Raw genomic sequence first — 24,324 nt, 5'->3', positions numbered from 1 at the left:
TAAAAAAAGGTTTTGAACAACATAGTGTTTTCGTACATTTCAAAAAATATCACACCAAAGATCCGAGTGGTTTGACATTTTTAGGTATCAGATGGTTAAGAAATCCTGGCGTGGTGGAAATTACATTTTGGACATAGGCAAGGAGGAAATTAAGTGGGTGCACAAGTTAGAGACCTTGGAACCCAAGGGACTAAATATAGAATCTGATCTTTATACAATTTTAAACATTTTTAGGGTGCCCCATTGGATTTTATTGATATCATAAAATACTTATTTGTCTAAATGATTCAGATCTTTATTAGAGTTTCTATATCTTAATATTGGGTATATATTTTATATAGATATATGATACCAATAACTTTTCCCTCTTCTCCACTACAGTAGGATGATTCATAATATTTGTAAATTTTCTACATAACCATACCTTTCCTTTTGTGTGCTTTTATCTTTTTAAAAAATGTTTATGTTTTTTGCATGTTAAATGGTTATTTTCTATATGATACTGCCTGCTTTTCAATTTATCCGTGTATTTTTACGTTCTGTACCGTTTTTATATATCTAAAGAGAGACATTTAGGCAATATGGCCTATTTCTGATTTGCATAAAGATTTTTTGTATTAGGACCAATCAATTATGAGACTGGTTTTTACTATGCCCATGGAGGTAGATATAGATATGGACCGATGGAAATCGGTAGGCGTGATCTGAAGAAGCCGCCCAGGCGAAACGCATCATCACGCTGCAAGACGAACAACGTCAGTACGTGCTTACCCGAAGCTCGAGTTCCTGGAAGGATTTCCCACTGTGTTGGCCGACGAGGACTGCAAGTGCTAGCCGCGAGTCAGAGGGACTGAGGAAACACAGGGGAAGCACTCCAAATGGAATAGAGATTGTCATTTCTTGTTTATATGTTACCAATAAAGGATACTTTTACATTGAATTGCCGTGCTACCTATTACATCGAGGTCCTGACTTCAGGATATTTGAGCTGTACAAGTTAGAGCAGATTGCACTGCTCTCCTTTTCTAAGTTGCCTGATTCTCTTACAATTTTTATATATTTGTATCACAGAGTTACACTATTAATGTTTCTTTTTTGGCTTTTATGTACTGATTTGTACTACCTATACCTGGGAAGGTATTCTAAACAGTTCCTTTCCCAAGAATAATAGAGTAAGTGCTCGTGGTTTTTTTTTTTTTTTTCACTAAGGGCACTGGTTTGCTTTTACACCAAATTTGGAGATAATTATATGCATTGCATTGTTTGGCACAATATAGTGCACTTTAAATTGCGCTTTCATTGTACTGTGTTGCACTTTATATATGTACACTGAAAAGTTTTTTAAAGATATAGCGCACCTTTTTTTCTATACATCAGGATTCTGCATGCCTGTCAATTATGTAGCACAACGTATTGAATTATCTCCATATTTAATTTTTTCACATGTAAATAGATAATTAGATAGTCAAATTGATGGGCAGACAGACAGAGAGACAGAGACCACATGGGTGGACAGACTGACACGTGCATCATTAATCATTAACCTTTTTTCATGTACCCTCTACCTTTTATATTAATTCAGATTTATTTTATTCACTGTTATACACTGTTGGGTTGTTTTGGAAAGCAGCAGTTAATCAAAGATACAGAATCTGAGTAGTCTTGGCCAGTGCTAATTGAAGGCAATGTTATGCCAGTGTGTAATATATGCCTCATCTGCACTAGGAGCTTTTTGTCATAAATCTCTTGAGCATTCAGCCAGGATGCAAGGAGGAACTGATTTATTCCACCCAAGTAATGGAAGGAGCAAATATACTAAAACAATTGATATCCACCTTTCAAGAAAATGTAGACTGTCTTAAGCCAATGTTAATTATACAGTATTACCATGAAACTATCAGGGTTTGTTTCAGGTTGTGATTACTGGTGACCTTGGCCTGTCTGCACCTTGTAGCAAAGCTTATTCCATGTTTGTAAAGAAACAAGACTCCTGCCGTTCAAAGCCAGAGGAACCAAAATTCACATTTGGCCTTCATTAAGCCGATAGACGGCAGAATCAAAACCAAATGCATCAGCCAGAACTGGAAAACATTGTAAAATGTTTAAAAAACTCATAATACTAACACTTTCATAACGCACAGTCGTGTATTCTAAAAAAAAAAAAGAGGTTTTATTCATTCGCCTCACATATGAGAAAGTCGACTTATTTATGTGGACGGCATGACCACATTTCTTGGTTAATTGAATATTTTATTGCAGGATTTCAACTTGTTAATATGCATTTTCGGCTAATGGTGACTCATTGCACCAGAACATTGCTGACCAAGCTGAATCGCGTTACTCATTTACTTAAAAATCCCTAAATCGTTCAATTATATTACAGGAAAGGGTTACAAATAGCTCTCTAAAAAAAACCAAAAAACATAAAAGTGTTTGTTGTGGTCGATGTATTTTTCCAAACTAAATGTTATGTTCCTGTGGTGTGTTGCTTTAAAGCTCTGATCTTACGAAGTGTTTGAAAACTGACATAATACACTGGAAACACAATGCTTTGGACTAGTGATGTTACAATACAGTGCTTTAAAAGGGGCCTGTGCGATTGGGTGATGGCAATGCATCATGGGAGTTTTTTTTACAAAATGTTTTTGAAATTCTAATACCCAACCTCTTGCTCCAATCATGAATTCATTATCTATAATATAATAGCATAATAAATGCCTGTTATTGATTCTATTTTGACACAGGATTCCATACTCACTTCCTTCAACCACAGAAGCTTTGGAGGCTGCATTTCAACGGACATCACACCTCCAACATAACTCAACACCTTGTGCTTTGTGCCGTTAATCCGATCTACTTGATTTCCAGCTCGATGGTCCATCCACATGATAATGTTTCTGTCATGGTCACCTGAAGAAGGCAGATGTATTAAGTATTTTCACTGTAATAAATATCTGTTTCTGGTTATATAAGGATCAGGGAAAATAAATCAATTTTACTGGTAGCGAAATTTGGTCGTAAACATTACCCTTTGAATACAATCACTGTCCAATGAAGTAAAGAAAAATATTATTATTTTTTTACATAAATACATGTAATTTTAGCTATTTCATCATCCTTTAATATGTATTTGGGAATTATAATAACTAACTTAAACTTTTGCCATTGTAAACAACCCAAATCTAGACCTCACCACAATGCCTGTGTAGCCCATATATGGCAAATCGTAACACGAGTTAAAGATCAACAAAAACAAAGGAGCCGCATTTATGTTCTGCTCTAATACTTACACTGATCAGCCACAGCATTAAAACTACCGACAGGTGAAGGAAATAACATTACATTGTAACAATGTCAATGGGTGGGATATATTAGGTGGTAAGTGAACAGTCAGTTCTTGAATTTCAGATGTTGGATGCAGGAAAATGGGCAAGTGAAGAGATCGGAGTGACTTTGACGAGCGCCAAATAGTGATGGCTAGACGACTGGGTTAGAGAATTTCCAATATGGCAAACCTTGTGGGCTGTTCCTGGTATGCAGTGATTAGTACCTACCAAAAGTGGTGCAAGAAAGGATAACCGGTTAACAGGCATCAGGGTCGTGGTTGCCCAAAACTAATTGATGCACATGGGGAGCAAAGGCTAGCCCATCTGATCGGATCCCACAAAAGAGCTACTGTAGTTCAAATTGCTGAAAAACTAAATGCTGGCCATGAAAGAAATGTGTCTGAACACACAGTGCATCACAGTTAGTGACCTATGAGGCTGCGTAGCTGCAGACCAGTCCGAGTGCCCATGATGATGACCCCTGTCCACCACAAAAAATGCCTTTAACAGAGACATGAGTGTCAGAACCGGATAATGGAGCACTGGAAGAAGGTTGCATGGTCTGATGAATCACATTTTCTTTTAGATCAGGTTGATTGCTGGGTGCATGTGCATCATTAACTATGGGAAGAGAGTAGGCCGGCAGAGGCAGTGTTATGTTATGCTCTGGGCAATATTCTGCTGGGAAACCTTGGTTCTCGCATTCATGTGGAAATTACTTTGACATGTACCACCTACCTAGAGATTGTTGCAGACCATGTACAACTTTTCGTGGCAGTGGTGTTCCCTTATAGCGCCTGCCACAATACAAAAAATGTTCAGCAATAACAAAAAGTTTACAGTGTTGCCTTGGCTTCCAAATTCTCTATTTCTCAATCTGATTGAGCATATGTGCAATGTGCAGGAACAACAAATCTGATCCATGGCAGCCCCACCTCACAAATTGCAGGATCTGCTGCAAATGCCTTGGTGCTAAATACCACAGGATATGCAGAGGTCTTGTGGAGTCCATGCCTCAACGCATCAGAGCTGTTTTGACAGAGGGTCAGAGACCTACACAATATTAGTCAGCTAATGTTGTGGCTGATCAGTGTATATTATAGATTAATACTATATAAAAATATGTGTATCATGTAGTAATACAAATTGTTATTCTCTTGGAAGAAAACAGTTTTAAAATAAGTCATTTATAAAATTTCACAAGCAGCAGTCATTCCAAAGCTTCTACAGGCTAATATCGTAACTTAATAATTGTCATTTGAGATCCAGAGAAAATATTCACAGTCTGAAAGGGTTAACATTTTATTAAATGGATGCAAATATACTTGGTGGCTGAATGGTGACATCAGTGGCTCAACAGATGTTAGCGTTTCGTTGGAATAAGAGAAAAAGTTGAGTTTCGATGAAACTGTTCTATGCAAATTTCAAATAGCTTGCTTAGTTATGAACCCGAGAGATAATAAAATAATCAAGACAATGCAGAATTGTGACGAATAAAATGCACTTTTTTCTTTTTCTATCTCAATCATCATGTTTTAATTTGTTTCTTTCTCATTTTTCTTACGATTGACTGAAGTAAGAAAATCGAAACATGATTGAAACTAAGTAATTGTACTAATCCACTAAAATATAAACTATATATAAGATACATCTAAAAATATAAACGGGGTGGATGAGCTGCAAAGTAGGTGGAATGTGGCTTGATTGAACCACTTGTTGGGCTAAGTAAAATTTGGAGATCCTATAATCAGAAAAAAAATGTGTAATTCCAAACAGAGAGATATCTTGCTCATCTCTAATCCAAAGCAATATGTAAAAATGTAGATATAAGCAAACATACATTTTTATTTTATTTATTTAGTTAGAGAAAAGAGATCATATATCGCCTTACTTTTTTCCTTTGTTTTTAGACGTATAAGAGCACATTTGACACAGTACAAATAAGTAATAATTAAGTGTTTCACTGAATGATCCAAACACAGAACCGGATGTTAAGGATCCACGAGTGGAAAAGGCATGTTTGTTATGCAAAAATGAATTTCTGTGCTCAAAAACAGTCATCTGAGTTAGTAATATTTTTTGTTAAATATATATATTTTTATAACATATTTCTAATCCATATTTTTTACATTTACTGTTACCATTTGGGATTTTTCTAAACTATAGTATGGAATGCATTCTCAAAATTGCTGCTTAAATGTTTAAACATAGAGTGTGAAATGCGTTGCCAAGCAATGTCACTCATCACTTTCATAAAAAGAAATAATGTACTGGCTCCATAATGGACATGTGGCAGATCAACAAAGAAAATGAAAGTGACCAGATGTTCTTTAAACTGTCACAGAGCCAGAAACTTTGAAGCACAATGGAATTATGATGGCGTTTGTTTTTACAGAACATAGACAGCAATACAATGTATTAGATTTAAAGGGTTACGGGTAATTCAGGGACAGTCTTTGCTTCCAGGGTTCTAGTATTTTTGGCTTTTCTGTAGCATTGACACCTATAAATTAAATCTGGTGCAGAAGACAGAAATAAAGTAAAATAAGAATGGATCAGGAGGAAAATAATAAAAACTTTAAATTTTTGCCAAATTTATCAAAAACATTTTGAGTGGACCAAATTGGATTCTAACATTGAGAATAAATGAATCTAGATGGTGGCTGCCCCTTGGCCCCTTGTAGTGTGAAGGAGTTATGTGATTGCCTATTCCTTCTACCCCCAGGTCCAACCACTGACAGCTGATTCACAAGAACCAGAGTGAGGCTCTACTTTACACTGACCATGATTACACTAGGCCACACAGAAACCCCAATTCGTGGATCAAATCTAATCTCATGGATCAAACCTAAGGGCACCCATTGTTTTAACTGGCCCAGTGGATGAACTCACATTCCATGTGTAGAGAATAAAGGACAACACTTGTCAGGGAGTAAAGTTCTAAATATGTTCATTTATACCATAAAATTGTGAATGTTGTAATCTACATATTTTTAATAAATCCATGCTGTCTCTTCTTGCTTATTAGATGAACATTGATACATTTACCAGAAGGGTTGCTTTACATATTCTGGAAGACGGAGCAATATATGACTGCTGTGCAGTATGTTTTCTATGAAATTACTGTCCGAAAAGAGTTTCAGGAAATCAGGCTGTGTGGATCGGTCTACTTCGGGGATTCGAAGTAGAATATAAAATACCAAACGTATAGGTTCGGGTTAATGCTCAGTTTATGTCTCTCCTTCAGGAGTTTATTCCCACCGAACGCCGTTCGATTCCCATTCGAATAGCTGAACATCAGTAGAAGGTATTTATTTAGCGGTGTTCGCGCCGTTGAGTGTCCAATTTGAGTTCCATGCAGTCGACGACCAAACACGGCTCGTTGTGCTCATGGCTTAAGATGGCCGCCGCCACATGTTCGAATGCCATCCGTCCTCTTCGAACTGCTTCGAACATTCGGGAGTTTGAAGTGCCGCTGCGAGAGTTCGAAGTGTTGCTTCGAAACTTCGAAGTGTTACTCCAAAAGCCTGTGGCGTGGGTGTAAAATATTTTCCATGGCTGCTTTTAATTCCCAGTCTTGCCCTGTTGTGGACTTTTTATCTATAGCTTTTAGCATAACTTCAGTATATATATATACAATGTGTAGATTACCTTCATAATTTACTGCCAGTGGCTGGTACTGTTTATCCAACACCACAAGGGAACATGTTGCATCGAAACCGAGTCCTCGAATTTGTCCATTACCAGCAGAATGTGAAACTTTCTGTAAAACAAAAATAATAAATAAATAAATGTGTATTATATTGTTATTGGAAAAAAACATTCAAATGAAGCTGCTCAGTGTTCTCAATATATGCCATTTCAGGATTATGGTTATATGTGTCTACATGGCTTCTACACAATGACTCAGATGGCTCACTTCTTGCATAACGCTTGATTCTATGATACCCCAAAATAATCTCTTTAAATCTGACAGTTGGGTTTACAGTTAACATTTTCTAAAAAATTAACAAGAATCTCAGCTTCCCTTTTGAGAGTTTCATTTAGTTGTTTCTTCATATTGAATTGGTTATGGATATTAAATGTGTGAATATATATATATATATATTTGTATATATTTGTTTTTTATTAATTCTTACAAAGCATCCCTGGCAGTGTGACTGAATGTAACAGTGCGTGACTTGATTTCTGTGTTCCCCTGTCTTCTCTTCGGGTTATCCATTTTCCAGTTCACTACTGTGTGAATTCTTCATTATTGATCACAATTTCCCAAAGACCAGGGGTAGGCAACCTTCACCTCTTCAGATGATGTGAACTACATTTCCCATGATGCTTTGCCAGCATTGTGGCTGTACTCCACAACATCTGGAATGCCGAAGGTTGCCCTGCTATAGACCAAAGTCTTTGATAGCTCATTAGCAACAATGGTCTTGATAATTTCTTTCTAGAAATAGAACATATAGTTTTACCTATAGATTTGCATATTTTACATACTGACATGTTTGATGACCTGGGCTGCCATCAGAAAAGTTGAGGCCATTTACACAGCTCAAGGCCTGGACCCACGTGGTTGGTTCCCAAGTCTGCCCACAGAGAAGTCATGTGTGTATATAGTGGATGCAATGTGTATGTGTAATAGATGTGTGTGTAGTGGATGTGGTGTGTGCGTGTAAGGGATGCAGTTAATGTGTATAGTGGATGGTGTGTGTATGTGTGTGTAAGGAATGCAGTGTGTTTGTATAGTGGATGCAGTGTGTTTGTGTAAGGGATGCAGTGTGTATGTACAGTGGATATAGTGAGAGTGTATAGTATATGCCGTGTGTGTGTGTAAAGGATGTAGTGTGTGTATAGCGAATGCAGTATATGTAAGGAAAAGAGTGTGCGCACAAGGGATGCAGTGTGTGTAAGAGATGTAATGCATGCGTGTTTACGCATGTTTTTTGCAGCTACATTTGAGGTTCCCCTCCCTGCCTCTCTCACCTAAGGCCAGGGAGGGGAGACACTACATTCCCTGGTGGTCCAGTGGTACTGTGCATGCTCTACAAAATTGTCTTTGACCTTTTTTGGGGTGCCAAATCAACACATAATCCTTGTAAACAAATAAGATATTGTGGTTAAAGTCACGAGCCGATCTTCCAAGAATGAAATCAGAGTTTTGGATGGGTAGACTAGATGGCAAATTAAATGTTCTTTAATGTTTTCAGGAAACTAAATATATAAGTCTTCTGTCTGTCTCTGTGCCCCAATTATAATTGCTATTATTTTATTTATAATGCACATATTACATTTTCCACAGGACTGTACAATGGGTAACATAAAAATAAGCATAAACATAGTCAAACACATTTAGACACAAGCAGTAATGACTGCCATGCTCAGGAGAGCTTATATGTACAAATTGATCTTCAAGAATGTAAAAGTATCCTCATTAAAAATGCAAGTGAATGATCGAAGACATATGTATGCTGAGCCGGCCGATATAGCCTGGATATCATGAATTATTAATTCAACACTGGAATTCCTAAAGGGATAAAATGCTTTGTTTTTCTTTTCATATTCCTTTTTATCAAACAATCGTCAACAGTTTACTAATTTCTAGCATTAAATTATTATTTTTTTCTGAAATAATGGCAGGCAACCCAAAAAAACAAAACAAAAAAACAACCCAATGCATGAGTGCATATTAGCCTTATATTACTTCTATATTACTCTGCAACAATAACCATGAATATTACCAACTAACAAAAAACATAAAGCAATTGAATGAAACTGGTTGTAGAACAACAAGAATATTTAAAAACAAACAAAAAAAAAATCTATATTTGAAGTCAGTGTATTTCTATCAAATTAGCTGGGAACGGTTCAATACCATTTTAAATAACGATCAGATTTCAGTGAATTTTCAGCAAATGTATTAATTTCTGCATAATTCCTCTTGTTCCTGAATGACCTGCATTGACATGTAGGCAAGATAGGGATCATGGGAAATGATTTATACGTACAGACTTTCGATGAATACTTTGGAGGCGGTCATGATGTCAAAATTTTAATTCAATTTCTATAAATTTTTATTAAATATTTACAACATGATATTTCAGTTAATAAAAACAAAGACATAAACACAGCTTTGTGTTGTCAACGAAATAAAAAAATATACAAATTTTCATCTCAGACATAATTGAGCCACTTTCACATTATTTTTATTAATTATTTCCAAAATACATATGTGGCTAATATTTCTTTCTTAGAATTATGAATCCCTTTTTTAAAAATTAAAATATACCTTGGACACTTGGCAACAAGCTTTCCAGATGTTATCAGAAGATTGCTCATAGTGGACAGGGTGAGGTTCCCATATTTGGATTGACTGTTCTGCTTGGTCTACCACTCTCCCAAATTGGTCTACCAAAGCCGCACGTACACTAGCCGTTCCCACATCTATACCCACGTAGTAGAATATTTCTTCCCCTTTTTCGTCCAACATGCCGAGTTCCACCTAAAGAAAGGGAACAGATTTTTAACACCAGTTCCATTAGGCAACATTATATTTGCAGTTTAAAGTGGACTATAATTTCCGTTGGTTAGGGTAACCTCAGAAAAAATCAAAAGCAAATTCTCTTTAATTGTAAGGTAGCAGGGCACACACACTTTGGAAAATGATAGCTGATGCAAATATAATATAAGTCCATAACATTTTCCCACGGATATGAAGAGTCATTGTTTCTCCTTATGAATTATAGGAGTTACTGTTTTATGTTATGAAAGATTACTAACATACATTATAAAATTTCCTCCGATGACAGATAAGAAGTTTGTTCCGGGACTGTTTTCGTAACTTCTCCATGGCTAGCTCACACTGCCATTTACATTCCTTCCAATATCACATTAATCCCACCTACCATATACACATTCCTTCCCATGCTTTTTCACATTAGTCAGGCCTCCCCTCCCCACGGTCACGCTTTTGCAGGACCACCCCAATTTCAGGGTTCTGTCCTGCCATTCCACTACAGCTCCCTTGTGTCCGAGGGAACTGTCCCCAGGCAGTAAAGTCAGGGCTAATGCATACCTCCCAATTGGGACAGGGTAGGTAAGAGCAAAAGAGGGTATCACCAGTGTTGCAACCTTCGTCCCTAGCAATGCCCATAATTGCCAGATCCTCTTTGAAAAGTTGCGGCCCACTTATTGACAGGATCCTTGGCCAGCCCCCAATCTTTAGGACCATGCAGAGAATGCTGCTGAAGCACTCTTTGCATGGACTTAGTGCCCGTTGTATAGCCAGAGCTAAGACCATGCTGTTCGCGCTGTGCAGTGGGCACTAGGACCATGTAGGGAGTGCTTTAGCAGCATTCTCTGCATTTCCCTGAAGACTGGGGGCCGGTCAATGAACCAGTCGTTGCGTGGGCCTGCCACTCTTTAAAGAGGATTCTCCGCATATGGTTATTGCTAGTGACACAGGTAGCATTGCTGGTAATGCCCCCTTATGGTCCTGTCTGCCTCGTTCCAATTTTCCCCTCCCAGAAGTATGTATTAGCCCTGACTCCCATATACACATTCTTTTTCATTCTATCTCACGCCAGCCCTGCCTCGCAGGTACACATTTTATACTATGCTATCTCACATTAACCCTGCCTCCATGTACACATTCTTTACTCATGCTATCTAATGTCAGACCCACCTCAAATGTACACATTCCATACATGACTTCCATAATTTCTCACTAGTGCTGCTAGACTTGTTCATGTTGGAAAAAGTAATTTCAACTGAACCACTTGGTCCGAAAATAAAAATAATTAGGATATGCCTGAATTTCGGCCACATAGCGTTCCAGCTTGTCTGAATTACGTTAACGGAAAAAGATTTTGTAAAATGAATCGGACACCAAATGGGGCTGAAAATTGTCCAATCAGAGTACTACAAAATATATACATAATATAAACATTATAACACTGATTGGTACATGTTCACGCCCATTTGTTCACAAGTTGAATGAGAAAAAGTAACCAATAGAGGGAAAAAGAGGAGGAAAAAAAGCCAAATTTTTACAAAAATATAATTATAATTTTTTTTCTATCTGTTGTTCACTTCTCACCCGGACTGTAAATAAAATCAACAATTTATGGCTTTACCCTAGCCCTCAATCATCTTTTTTTTTTTGTCGTCCTAATTGGAATTCCAAAGAACACATCAATACAAACAAGTTTGTCTACTGTGCGATTTATTGGCTTCATGATTCGGCTACATTTTGGCTCAAAATTCAGGAATTCATACAATCATGCAATAGGCCTAAATTCAGACAAACAGAAATGCATTGCTTAGCTATTCATACCTAAATGTTTCAGTTTGGTTTCTAATTCACTAAAATGTAGTATTTGGTTCAATAAACCATAGCGTTTTCCAGAAGGAGTATAATTTGTTCCAGAGGAACCTATCTTACAGTGGTTTCCAAACCAGTCCTCAAGGCACGCCTACTAGTCCAAGATTTAAGGATTACCCAGTTGTGTCTAAGGTGTTTTTAGAAAGAAAACAAAACCACCTTGACACAACTGGGTAATCCCTAAATCTTGGAATGGTAGGTGTGCCTTGAAGAATGTTTTGGAAACCACAGCTATATCATGTTAGATATAACATGTATCAAATATTTTTTTCAAATAAAATCTCATTATATTAAAGATAAATTTGATGGGAGTAAAAAAAAAAAGAAAAATAATTTTAGACCATTTTTATAGTAGTATTTGCAATATCTGAAATACACTACAGCAGTGTTTCCCAAACCATTCCTCAAGACCCACCAATAATCCAAGTTTTTTCAATAACTCCATTGGAATAAAACATGGAAATACATAAATCCTGGACAGTGGCGTACTAAGGGGGGGGCGGGGGGGGCGGTCCGCCCCGGGTGCCATCCAGTAGGGGGGTGCCACACTCTGTCCCTCCTGCTGGTCGTCCTCTCCCTCGCGGCTCATGCGCTCAGTGAGTGAGTCAGAGCACAGGGAGGGGATTCCCAGCCTGTGTTCTGAGTCATCACTGAGCACCAGGGATGCTGTTATGGAGTGTGCCAGCAGGGGGCGCAGAGCGTGCATTCTGACAGGTTTCTCCCCTGCGGCCACTCTGCCTGCACCTCCTGCACTGCCTGGGCTGCGATAGAGAGAGACAGCCCCTGAATCATGGTAAGAAACATTATTGTAAATTCACCCTCACCCCCTCCCTCAGTCACCCTCTCACCCCCTCCCTCAGTCACCCTGTCACCCCCTCAATCACCCTGTCACCCCCTCCCTCAGTCACCCTGTCACCCCCTCAATCACCCTGTCACCTCCTCCCTCAGTCACCCTCTCACCCCCTCCCTCAGTCACCCTCTCACCCCCTCCCTCAGTCACCCTCTCACCCCCCCTCAGTCACCCTGTCACCAATCACCCCCTCAGTCACCCTGTCACCCCCCTCAGTCACCCTGTCACCCCCCCTCAGTCAACCTGTCATCAGTCACCCCCCCAGTCACCCAGTCACCCCCCCAGTCACCCTGTCACCCCCCTCAGTCACCCTGTCACCAATCACCCCCTCAGTCACCCTGTCACCCCCCTCACCCTGTCACCCCCTCACCCTCCTCAATCACCCTGTCACCCCCTCACCCTCCTCAATCACCCTGTCACCCCCTCCCTCAGTCACCCTGTCACCCCCCCCTCAGTCACCCTGTCACCCCCCTCAGTCACCCTGTCACCCCCTCCCTCAGTCACCCTGTCACCCCCTCCCTCAATCACCCTGTCACCCCCTCCCTCAGTCACCAGTCACCCCCTCCCTCAGTCACCCCCCCCTCACCCTGTCACCCCCCTCAGTCACCCTGTCACCAGTCACCCTGTCACCCCCCTCAGTCACCCTGTCACCAGTCACCCTGTCACCAGTCACCCTGTCACCCCCCTCAGTCACCCTGTCATCCCCCTCAGTCACCCTGTCACCAATCACCCCCTCAGTCACCCTGTCACCCCCTCCCTCAGTCACCCTGTCACCCCCTCCCTCAGTCACCAGTCACCCCCCCACTCAGTCACCCTGTCACCCCCCCCTCACCCTGTCACCCCCTCCCTCAGTCACTCTGTCACCCCCTCACCCTGTCACCCCCCTCAGTCACCCTGTCACCAGTCACCCTGTCACCCCCCTCAGTCACCCTGTCACCAGTCACCCTGTCACCAGTCACCCTGTCACCCCCCTCAGTCACTCTGTCACCAGTCACCCTGTCACCCCCTCCCTCAGTCACCCTGTCATCCCCCCATAGCCACTCAGTCACCCTGTCACACCCTCAGTCACCCTGTCACCCCCCTCAGTCACTCTGTCACCAGTCACCCCCTCCCCAGTCACCCTGTCACCAGTCACCCCGTCACTCTGTCACCAGTCAACCCCTCCCTCAGTCACCCTGTCACCCCCTCCCTCAGTCACCAGTCAACCCCTCCCTCAGTCACCAGTCAACCCCTCCCTCAGTCACCCTGTCACCCCCTCCCTCAGTCACCAGTCACCCCCTCCCTCAGTCACCAGTCAACCCCTCCTTCAGTCACCCTGTCACCCCCTTCCTCAGTCACTCTGTCACCCCCTCCCTCAGTCACCCTGTCACCCAGTCACCCCCTCCCTCAGTCACTCTGTTACCCCCTCACTCTGCCACCAGTCACCCCCTCCCTCAGTCACCAGTCACCCCCTCCCTCAGTCACCAGTCACCCCCCCTCAGTCACCCTGTCACCCCCTCCCTCAGTCTCCCTGTCACCCCCTCCCTCAGTCTCCCTGTCACCCCCTCTTTCAACACCCCTGCCCTCTCTGCCATATACACCACCGCCATATACACCCCTGCCTTGTCATAATATCCTCCCTGCTATAAACCCACTACCTGGTCATAATTCCCACCCTGGCATATACCCCTTTAACATGTCATATAATACCCACACTGCCATAATCCCCTCCCTGCTATATACCTCCACCGTATCATAATACACACCCTGCCATACACCCTGGCCCTACCTTGACATAATATCCTCTCTTCCATATAACACCCAATCCCATTGTTCCCACCCGTGACATAAAACACCATATACTCACCACCTCACCTGCAGTCACCTCCTTCAATCCACTGTGTGCAATGGCACACACTGACATAGTATCCACCACACTGTCCCACCCTGCCATATACCTTTCTCCTGATCGTAATACTCACCCACTTACATATACACCACGTTGTCACATTCCCCCAGACAGATAGGACAGATATATACTGGAAGGCAGTGAGATTAAACATTTTTATGGACCATATAGGAGCTTGTGTACGCCCTGCAGTAAGCCGGCAGCCGGGGTATGACGTCATCCTGGCATCGGCATCACTACTGGTCGTGCAAGTGAGCTGTGAAGGAAGAGCACAGAGATCCCAGCAGCAACCGCTTGTCACTCCCAGAGTAAGGTAGGGAGGTTGGTTGGACCTCTTAATAACTAAATGCGTGTGTATATCTGTGGTTGTGTATATGTTTAGTAGATAGCTCCCTAATTTGGTGTCCTTAAATATGTCAATCCCACATAAGGATAACAAATAAGTGAGTTATCTACTAAACAACCTAAATATTAAAATTAAGAAAAAGGCTTTTAAAATGTAGATCTTTTAGCTATTTAGTAGAGAATTCCCTAAATTGGTGCCCTTATGTGAGATTCCATATGTAAAGATACCAAATTAGGGTGCTGTTTAGCAGATAGCTCCCTTATTTGGTGTCCTTAAATATGGCAATCCCACATCTCAGCATCTTGCCAACACTACACACAAACACATCCCTGCATTCCAGTGCAAACACTACATACAAACACACCTCTGTATTAAAACATCACCATTATATATAACCACACCACTGCATCTCGCCAACACTACACACAAAAGCATGCCTGCATTAAAATGCCAACACTACATACAAACACACCCATTCATTCACTCACACTTACTCCATACAAAAGCATGCTTACATTGAAACATGGAAGCACTGCTCAATGCTACATATATTAAAAAAAATTGTGGGTGTTTTGTACATTTTAAAGTGCAGGGGGGGGGGGTGCCAAAACTAGGACCCGCCCCGGGTGCCATATGCTCTAGGTACGCCCCTGATCCTGGATTGTTGGTGGGCCACGAGGACTGGTTTGGACACGACTGCACTACAGTTTTTGTTTTTTTAACTAAATAAATCAGACAAATACTCACGAGGAGCCAGGTTTTAGAAATTGCTTCTGTGGCTAAGTGACTGTGGTTTTGTGGGAAGAAAACTAGGAGTCTTTTTATGCCACGGAGCAAAATATCCTTTATAATTCCTAGAAAAATACATAATATTCATAAAGCCACAAATCCAGCACTATTTCCTGAACAACCCCATTTAGCGTTAAATGGACAGTCTCAGATAGAGATGCCTGCAGTCTCTTAAGTTTTATTTTATTATGTGTTATGGAAGTAAAACGTTACAAAAAAAAAAAGAAAAAAAGTTACTCACTTCTGATTTTCCCTTATTTGCAACAGATTTTTAGCTTTTCCATAGATCATGAAGTGCCTGAGATTTCTGAGCGAACGCTAGTTCTTAAATTGTTCTCTGTTGAAGTTCTTTAGATATCCCCCCAAAAATGCTCCTTGGTAGAGCTTTATGTGTTATCCAGTTCAATAGTCACACCTAACTTTATTTGTTCTTAATTGTATAAGAATTGAATTACTCTGCAAGCTAGTAGAAGCTGCAGCAAACCCATGGGGCATGCTCTGTCATAGAAAGCAATGAGAGAGACTGCACAATTAGCTTAGGCATGCATAAGCAGTACATGATCCTGAATGTTAAGAATGCATCACCAAGAGGGGGGCTCATAGCAATTCTTGATAATCACTGAAACTATCAGATAGAAATGGGTCATCATGGGTAATGGATTTTGCAAAGAATATACAATAATCACATATTGCTGCAATATAGGACACGATTAAATAATTTTTGATATGCTTTTCAAATGATCATATATTTTTAAAATCTTTTTTGAAACATTATTTTGGTATTTTTTTTGATGTATTGATATAATTTTTTTTTTTTTTTTATTCTTTATTTTTTCGTGCAATAGGGTTTACAAACAAGCCTGCGGTGCCACGATAGCAGGTACAGGCATATTAAAGCAAGCATTATCATGACAAGATTCAGTTGCACATTTTTTGTTTTTTAACAGGATGTATACAAGTGAATCGGCATTTGTGGTATGCATATTAATGAATAAACATGAGCTTAAACTTTGCCATTAAAACTATATAGGTGCTTATTAACAAAAGATATACATGAGGGAAGGTCTGAGAAGACACACATAAAGACTATAGTAGAGACCTTGGGTATCGTGCTGTACAGCATAGGTGCTAAAATGAACCGCTGGGTATAGAAGCAGGGTAGTTGGAGCAGGCAATATTTAACTTGACCTAAGCAACCAGAGATCACATTACCTGTATGGTAGAGACACATAGGGTCAGGCTGAACAAGGTAGTGATAGATAATAGCGTGCTACGCCTGGGCCGGTTAAGCAACTTTATGGTGCTCTCTAATTGCTCTTAGTCTCACTTGCGAAACATAATAGTTGTGTCTAAGTACCTGGCTATGTGTGTATTGACAGGCTAACAGTGGGGTTAACCCCTGGAGCGCCTGGCGTGCAGTTAAACATAAGTAAAGTAAATAAATGAAGGTTGCAATAAGAAGTTGTAAAAACATAGGATTACAAAAAGAAAAGTACACTGGCTACCTGCATACAAGTGCTGCCAGCTATATGAACATATTGCTTTCTGCAAAGACCCCTTCATGGCGTTCTACGGAGTTACACAAGTTTTGAGATTTAGATGAGCTTGACAGGCCATAAAACTATCTCCCTGTCACCTGACACCACGTCTCCACGAGATGGGGAAGATGAACCTGCGTAAGTGGTTGCAGACACAATGGTCTCCCTGACACGTGGGGGGTTCAAATCAATATGGAGTCAGCTATGAGCTCACTGGGTTCCATGCGTGTGTCGCTTAAGTATCATATTAGTACAATAAAGCAATGAAGAAATAGGTCTGACTAAAGTAAAATAATATGTGAAATCTATGCGCTGGGAACTACCAGTGCGCGGAATAGGCTAAGTGTCATTTGAAATGGTACTTGCGTGGAATCTCGCCCAAAGAGAGGTTTAAACATAACAGGGAATGTTTCCAAACCGCAAGGAGAGAGTGTCATGAATCTGGCATCTGAGGAGTATGGAAGAGCAGGGTTGCCCCACTGGCAGGCAAATGTCCCATAAGTCCATCAGGTCTGTGGGGTTCCCGCTGTCTGTCGGCCGGGTCCTCTAGCCGATGCCTGTGGAGGGGCTTGTGTTGCAGAGTCGCTGTCGCTGGATGCCCGTTTCAGAAAGCTACAGTATGGTCTTAGGCAGTGTCCATCATGTCAGAGGTATTAGGTTTGGACCTCAGTGTTTCCCTGCTTATGGGTTCCCTTTCAGGCGGTATTCCACGTGAGGATGGGGGTCAGGAGTGCTTGGGAGTCCAGGTGCCGGTTCCTCTGGGTCTGGTCCTTTTTGGAATCAGGACGTGGTCCCTGCTCTAGCAGTTAGCACTTTGTCCCTGGGCACAAAGTCACGGGTAGCCCCGGGATCCCAACCGTGAAGGTTTGTCGGGCCCAGCGAGTCCGGTGGCAGGCCCAATGCTTGCAAGTGGCTTGATGCATCCGGCAGGTCTCGTATGGTGATGATGGTTTCTCCGCATGGTAGCTGCAGTGAACGAGAATGGCTCCATCAGTAGCTGATGGTCTTCGTGCGTAGGAGGGAGGTAAGGGGTCGGAGCGACTGTCGCCAAGCAAGGGTTCCCCCCGACAGGTCAGCAAAGAAGGTTAAGGACATTCCCTAAAAGTTGTAGGGAGTTTGCCCCCTCAGGCCCGGACTGGCCATCGGGCACACCGGGCAAATGCCCGGTGGGCCGCGATGGCCGTGGGGCAGAGGCCGGCAGGGAGATCACAGGATCTCCCCTGCCGGACTATGCAGGGCCGGCACTATCCGAGCGCCGGCCCCGCTGTTTTCAATGATGGGCCGGTGGGGAGATCAAAGATCTCCCTCACCGGCCCACATAGAGAATATTCCGGCCGCCAGCAGGGAGGGAGGGAGACAGGAAAAGACCCGGCGGAGCTCTATCTTGCAGCTCCGCCGGGTTCCTCTCGCGAGATCCGGAGCGTTGCCATGGCAACGACCGGATCTCGCGAGAGTGAACGAGAGTGAACTCTAGCCCGCAGGCAGGCTAGAGTTCACTCACCCACTGGACCACCAGGATAGTGCCTGAACCCCCCTCTCAGATACCACCATGCCGGTCCCCCCCTCCCAGGCTAAAAGGTAAGAAGGGAGGGGGGAACATAATGCCTACTTTTTTTATTTTTATCTACCCCCCCAAACTCTCACACCCATCATCCATAGTACTTTCACACTCGGCAATCTCACACACACATCACACACACACCACTCTCACACCCATCATCCACAGCACTCTCACACACAGCACTCTCACACACACACACATCACACACACACACATCACACACACCACTCTCACACCCATCATCCATAGCACTCTCACACACACATCACACTCAGCACTCTCACACTCAGCACTCTCACACTCAGCACTCTCACACTCAGCACTCTCACACTCAGCACTCTCACACTCAGCACTCTCACACACAGCACCATCACACACAGCACCATCACACACACATCACTCTCATACACAGCACTCCCATACACATACACATCACACTCAGCACTCTCACACACAGCACTCTCATACACACACACACTCAGCACTCTCACACAGGGCACTCTCACACAGGGCACTCTCACACAGGGCACTCTCACACAGGGCACTCTCACACAGGGCACTCTCACACAGGGCACTCTCACACAGGGCACTCTCACACAGGGCACTCTCACACACATCACACACAGCACTCTCACACACATCACACACAGCACTCTCACACACACATCACACACAGCACATCACACGCAGCACTCTCACACACACAGCACATCACACACAGCACATCACACACAGCACTCTCACACACATCACACTCAGCACTCCCACACAGCACTTCCACACAGCACTCTCACACATCACACTCAGCACTCTCACACACAGCACCATCACACACACATCACACACAGCACTCTCACACACAGCACTCTCATACACAGCACTCTCATACACAGCACTCCCATACACATACACATCACACTCAGCACTCTCACACACAGCACTCTCATACACACACACACTCAGCACTCTCACACAGGGCACTCTCACACAGGGCACTCTGACACAGGGCACTCTCACACAGGGCACTCTCACACAGGGCACTCTCACACACATCACACACAGCACTCTCACACACATCACACACAGCACATCACACGCAGCACTCTCACACACACAGCACATCACACACAGCACATCACACTCAGCACTCCCACACATCACACTCAGCACTCACACTCAGCACTCACACACAGCACTCTCACACACACATCACACACAGCACTCTCACACACAGCACTCTCACACACAGCACTCTCACACACAGCACTCTCACACACAGCACTCTCACACACAGCACTCTCACACACAGCACTCTCACACACAGCACTCTCACACACAGCACTCTCACACACACATCACACACAGCACTCTCACACACATCATACACAGCACTCTCACACACATCATACACAGCACTCTCACACACATCATACACAGCACTCTCACACACATCATACACAGCACCCACACACACAAATCACCCACAGCACCCTCACACACATCACACAGCACCCTCACACAAATCAATCACACACAGCACCCACCGCACCCTCACACACATCACACCTCACACACACATACTGCACCCCACACAGAACCCCCCACGACACACTGCACCACACACATACACAATACTTCCAAACATATTTATATAATATATATATATATATATATATATATAATATTCACACACACACACACACACACACACACACACACACTATAGCCTGTACATCCCCTATACACACATTCTCTACAGCCCCTAGCCACATATGCATTACATTACACCACAAACACGACTAAAACCGACCTTATAACACAATACCACACCACAATCAGCTCATTCTGCACACACACAATGGCAGGCTCCAAACACATGCACAATACTCTTTCCTGGCATTTTTGTCTCCTGGTATCCATTTATAGAGACACCAGAGACAAGTTGCAAGGAAACACAGTGCAAGCATGTTATTAAATTTGCTTGCACTGTGCAGAACAAATGCAGGGCTTTTTTCTCATGCTAGAGCTCTTCAGCAGAGATCTGCGCATGGTCTGCCCTGGCCTGCACTTTGAGAGGGGGCGTGTTTGTCATTAATGATGACAAAACACACTCTCTCTGCCCCGCCCCCTTCTTAGTGGGCCGCTGTGATAAAAAAATGCCCGGGCCGAATTTTTTTCCCAGTCCGGCCCTGTGCCCCCTGATGGCCGCCATTACTGCTGCACTGTCTCTGAGGTTCTGGAAATGCATTACTATGTCTCCAGAGGCTGCGGTTGGTGCCTTGATTGGTTTCGGGAGTCGAAATATGCCCTCCAGTGATATTTTTTTAGCCTGCCTCGGCGTGAGTATGGCTGTCAGGAGGCGCCTTGCGAAGTGTAGGAGTTCTTCTGGTGGCACCGTCTCTCCGAAACCCCTGAGTTTTATGTTCCCCTGCCTCCTCTTGTCTTCTAGGGTGTCAAATCTGCTCTCATAAGTTGCGCTCTGTTTCGTGAGCTCTTCCACCCGTTGTGTTAGCACATTAATTTGCTGTGTGTGGGCTTGTGTTGTGTGTTCCATCTCTCTGAGGCGGCCTGTCAGGCCCCGCAGGTCTTCACAAATCAAGGCCACATCCGCCGAGATTTTAATTTGGAAATCCGCCATGATCTCCCTGCTGGCTGTTAGTGTTACTGGGGCGGCATCGGGAGATCCATGCAGGGGCGCAGCTCGTGTTGCCGGTTGCTGCACCATTGCCAGCGTGTGGTCTTCATCTCCTTCCTCCGACATCCCATCGGAGAAGTCGGAGCAGCCTCCATGGAGGGACGCTTCCTCAGGCGATGAGAGGACATGTGTTGTCCCTGCGCAGGTGACTTCCATAGATCCTCCTGCTCCCCACTTGTAGGCTATGCCTGCGGCACGTAGCTGTGTTGCTGTTGGACCGTATGATTTGCGCCACAGTAGTGTGGCCCTAGATAAGTCCTGATAGAAGGTCAGCTCTGTGTCTTCGAAGGGCAGTGGCGTTCGGTCTTTAAGCGCCCGCCATGGAGCTTGTCCTGAACTGTGACGCACCTTAAGATGACGTCTCGTGCTGCCGGTGTTTTCAGGTGAGTGTAGGTCGGGAGCCGGTAGATTCCGTCTATGGCGATTTTCTTTGCAGCTGCATGGGGGAGTATGCGGGCTAGAAGATGCCTTACGTAATGAGGCAGTTCTTCTGCAGTGATTGCATTTGGGATTCCCCTAATTTTGATGTGCATTCTCCTTTGTCTGTCTTCTATGGTCGCCATTTTAAGTGCCATAAGTTTTTGGTGATGCTGTATAGTAGGTACCTGTTCATCCAGTGTTGTCAGGTGTGTTTTAACCTCCCCTACTTCTTGCTCTGTAGTTGTTACCCGATCTGTGACCAGTTGTACCTCTGTCTTGAGGAGGGCAGTGTCAGCTGCTAAAACTTGTGGATGTCAGCAAGCAGGAGTTTGAGGTCTCCCTTAGTGGCTGGTGCTGCATCTTCAGGGGAGTCAGGCTGCTGTACCTGCGCTGGCCGTGTAGCCTGGGGGGTCACCTGTCCCCTCCGCTCCTGGTGGGGAGCGTGAGCTGGCTCCTGCTCTTCGCCCGCGGTCATGGGTGCGGGGCGTGGCGGCGCCGTGCGTTGCAGCAGCGTGCCGATATCCCTTCCATCAGGCGCTGTTTTTTGGGATCTGCGTCCCATTGCAGGTATGAGCGCCGGCGTTTCAGTGGGTGAGGGGGGTGGTGGAGGTCCTACCCTCTCTGCTCGCGGCCAGAACAAAAGTTCCTCCAGGTCCCGGATCACTGGCGAGGTGTAGGCCCCGGTTTTGCGTTTCCGCTTGGGGAGCTTGTGGGGCTGTAAAAAAGGCATCTGCCGGTGCCTCTTGCCTTGCTGGTTCTGGTTGTGTGGGTTGTAGGGCTGGATGGGTGTCCGTTTCGCGGATTTTGCCTGGATTAGGTTGTGGATTCGGGAGAGATGAAAAAATGGCGTCTGGTGCCGTGTGCTAGCAGGCTCCGCCCCCCTTCATGGATATAATTTTTATATATGATTTTTTAAAAAATATTTGAATATTTAGAAACAAGACTATTTTTAAAGCTTATCTAAAAATATTAAATCATTTGAAAAATGTATTCAAAAATATTAATTTGAGAGTTTGTTCCCCGGAGCCATGCTTAAATTACATTGAAATACAACAGGTACCCTTTGAAAAAATAACAGCTTATGCTAGCAAATGTATTTCTGTCGAGACACAACAAGGAAATGATGCCATTCAACTGTTTTCTTAAATACTTATTTATAGTACTCTGAAATTCCTTATTTTTGAATTGCACAATATACTTCTCTAAAATTTTAAAGAAGGATAAAATGTGATTTAACTTACTAAATAGAGATGCATGTCTTAGTAAATATTATATTAATTATTGTACAATAAAGCAATACACAAAAAATCTTGCACGTTATGGAAAATAATAAATGGCTCTGCTTGTGCAAACTTTTACAGTTTACGTAGAAAACCCTATGGGAGGTCAGAAGCTATTTTCACAGGTGAATCCCACCATAGACTCCAATAGTGATGTCCTGAACAGTTCGCCGGCGAACATAGCTTGTTCGCGGGAACGCGGCGGGCGAACATATGCGATGTTCGGTCCGCCCCCTATTCGTCATGGAGGTGGGAGGGTCTGGGAGGGAGGGTCTGCTGCTCATTGGCTGGAATGTGTCTGCTGACTATGAGGTACAGGGTCAAAGTTTACTCAATGATGACGAATAGGGGGCGGACCGACCATCGCATATGTTCGCCCGCCGCGTTCGCCACGAACAAGCTATGTTCGCTGGCAAACAGTTCCCGGCGAACTGTTCGGGACATCACTAGACTCCAACTTTGATACAATAATTGACATTCCCTTTTCACCACATACTTTCAAAGACAACATTAAGGAGGATGACAAAAGCATGTGTTTTCTAAACTCAGACATGCTGCATATTATTAAAGCCTGAATTAATTTAATAAGTCAGATAGAACGGTAAAAAGGAAGAACATCTTCTACGTGGCATCCACTTCATATAACCAAAGAACAGGCATTAAGGTTCATAGCTCCTAGTACGTGAGATAGGGTCTTGCATAAGGTGTCCTGTTGTCTCTCCGCCCTAAGCAATATTGCTGTGTGATTTTGTTAGGGTTATTATTGTGATATGTGTGTGTGGAGTGTGATTGTATGTTGGATGGCTAAATGTTTGTCTGTGGGGGTTGATTGAGTGGGATTGTGTGTGGAAGTTGCATATGTCTAATATTAAAGGTATACCCCAATAATCATGACCACTTCTGTTTTAGAAGTGGTCATGGTGGAAGGTGACTGTATGAGCAGCATTTAAGCTTGAAATGTTGCACATACTGAGATATTTGCACTTGTGTTCTGGGGGCTAGTTGCAGCCCTGGCACACGTGACACAGGCAGCCCAGGACTCTGTCAGTTCTGTGCAAAATGTATGTCTATCATCAGCTCACACAGCGCGCTAATGACAAAAGTGGAAGTCATCTTCCTTGCAGGCAGCATGCTTAGAAGGAGTAGCATGATCTTTCCTCCCAGCCCTCCTCGCGTTTGTTTTGTACAATGTAATTTTTTATTTAAATATTTTTAAAAAGCCCTTCCTTCCTATCCTTCCTTCACCTAACCGGC

The 24,324-nt window shown here is 43.3% G+C and overlaps 1 protein-coding gene across 2 annotated transcripts in view; it reads right to left on the bottom strand.

The window, feature by feature from the left end:
- FGGY (FGGY carbohydrate kinase domain containing) overlaps positions 1-24,324 on the bottom strand; it is a 291,415-nt gene that overhangs the window by 242,967 nt on the left and 24,124 nt on the right. Inside the window, exons 2-4 of one of the 2 annotated variants that reach the window (XM_063428025.1) lie at positions 9,610-9,822; positions 6,978-7,089; positions 2,759-2,910 (exon numbers count right to left, since the gene is read on the bottom strand). In XM_063428025.1, coding sequence (XP_063284095.1) covers positions 2,759-2,910; positions 6,978-7,089; positions 9,610-9,810 — 465 coding nt within the window. In that variant the 5' untranslated portion in view covers positions 9,811-9,822. Of the gene's footprint in view, positions 1-2,758; positions 2,911-6,977; positions 7,090-9,609; positions 9,823-24,324 lie in introns of those variants that run through there. The other variant, XM_063428026.1, reaches the window with a different exon arrangement.

This window comes from Pelobates fuscus, chromosome 7, assembly GCF_036172605.1.
Source record: "Pelobates fuscus isolate aPelFus1 chromosome 7, aPelFus1.pri, whole genome shotgun sequence".
Classification (NCBI taxonomy): Eukaryota; Metazoa; Chordata; class Amphibia; order Anura; family Pelobatidae; genus Pelobates; species Pelobates fuscus.
The sequence above is the reverse complement of the archived record's forward strand: the minus strand, read 5'-3'. Positions and strand labels throughout refer to the sequence as shown.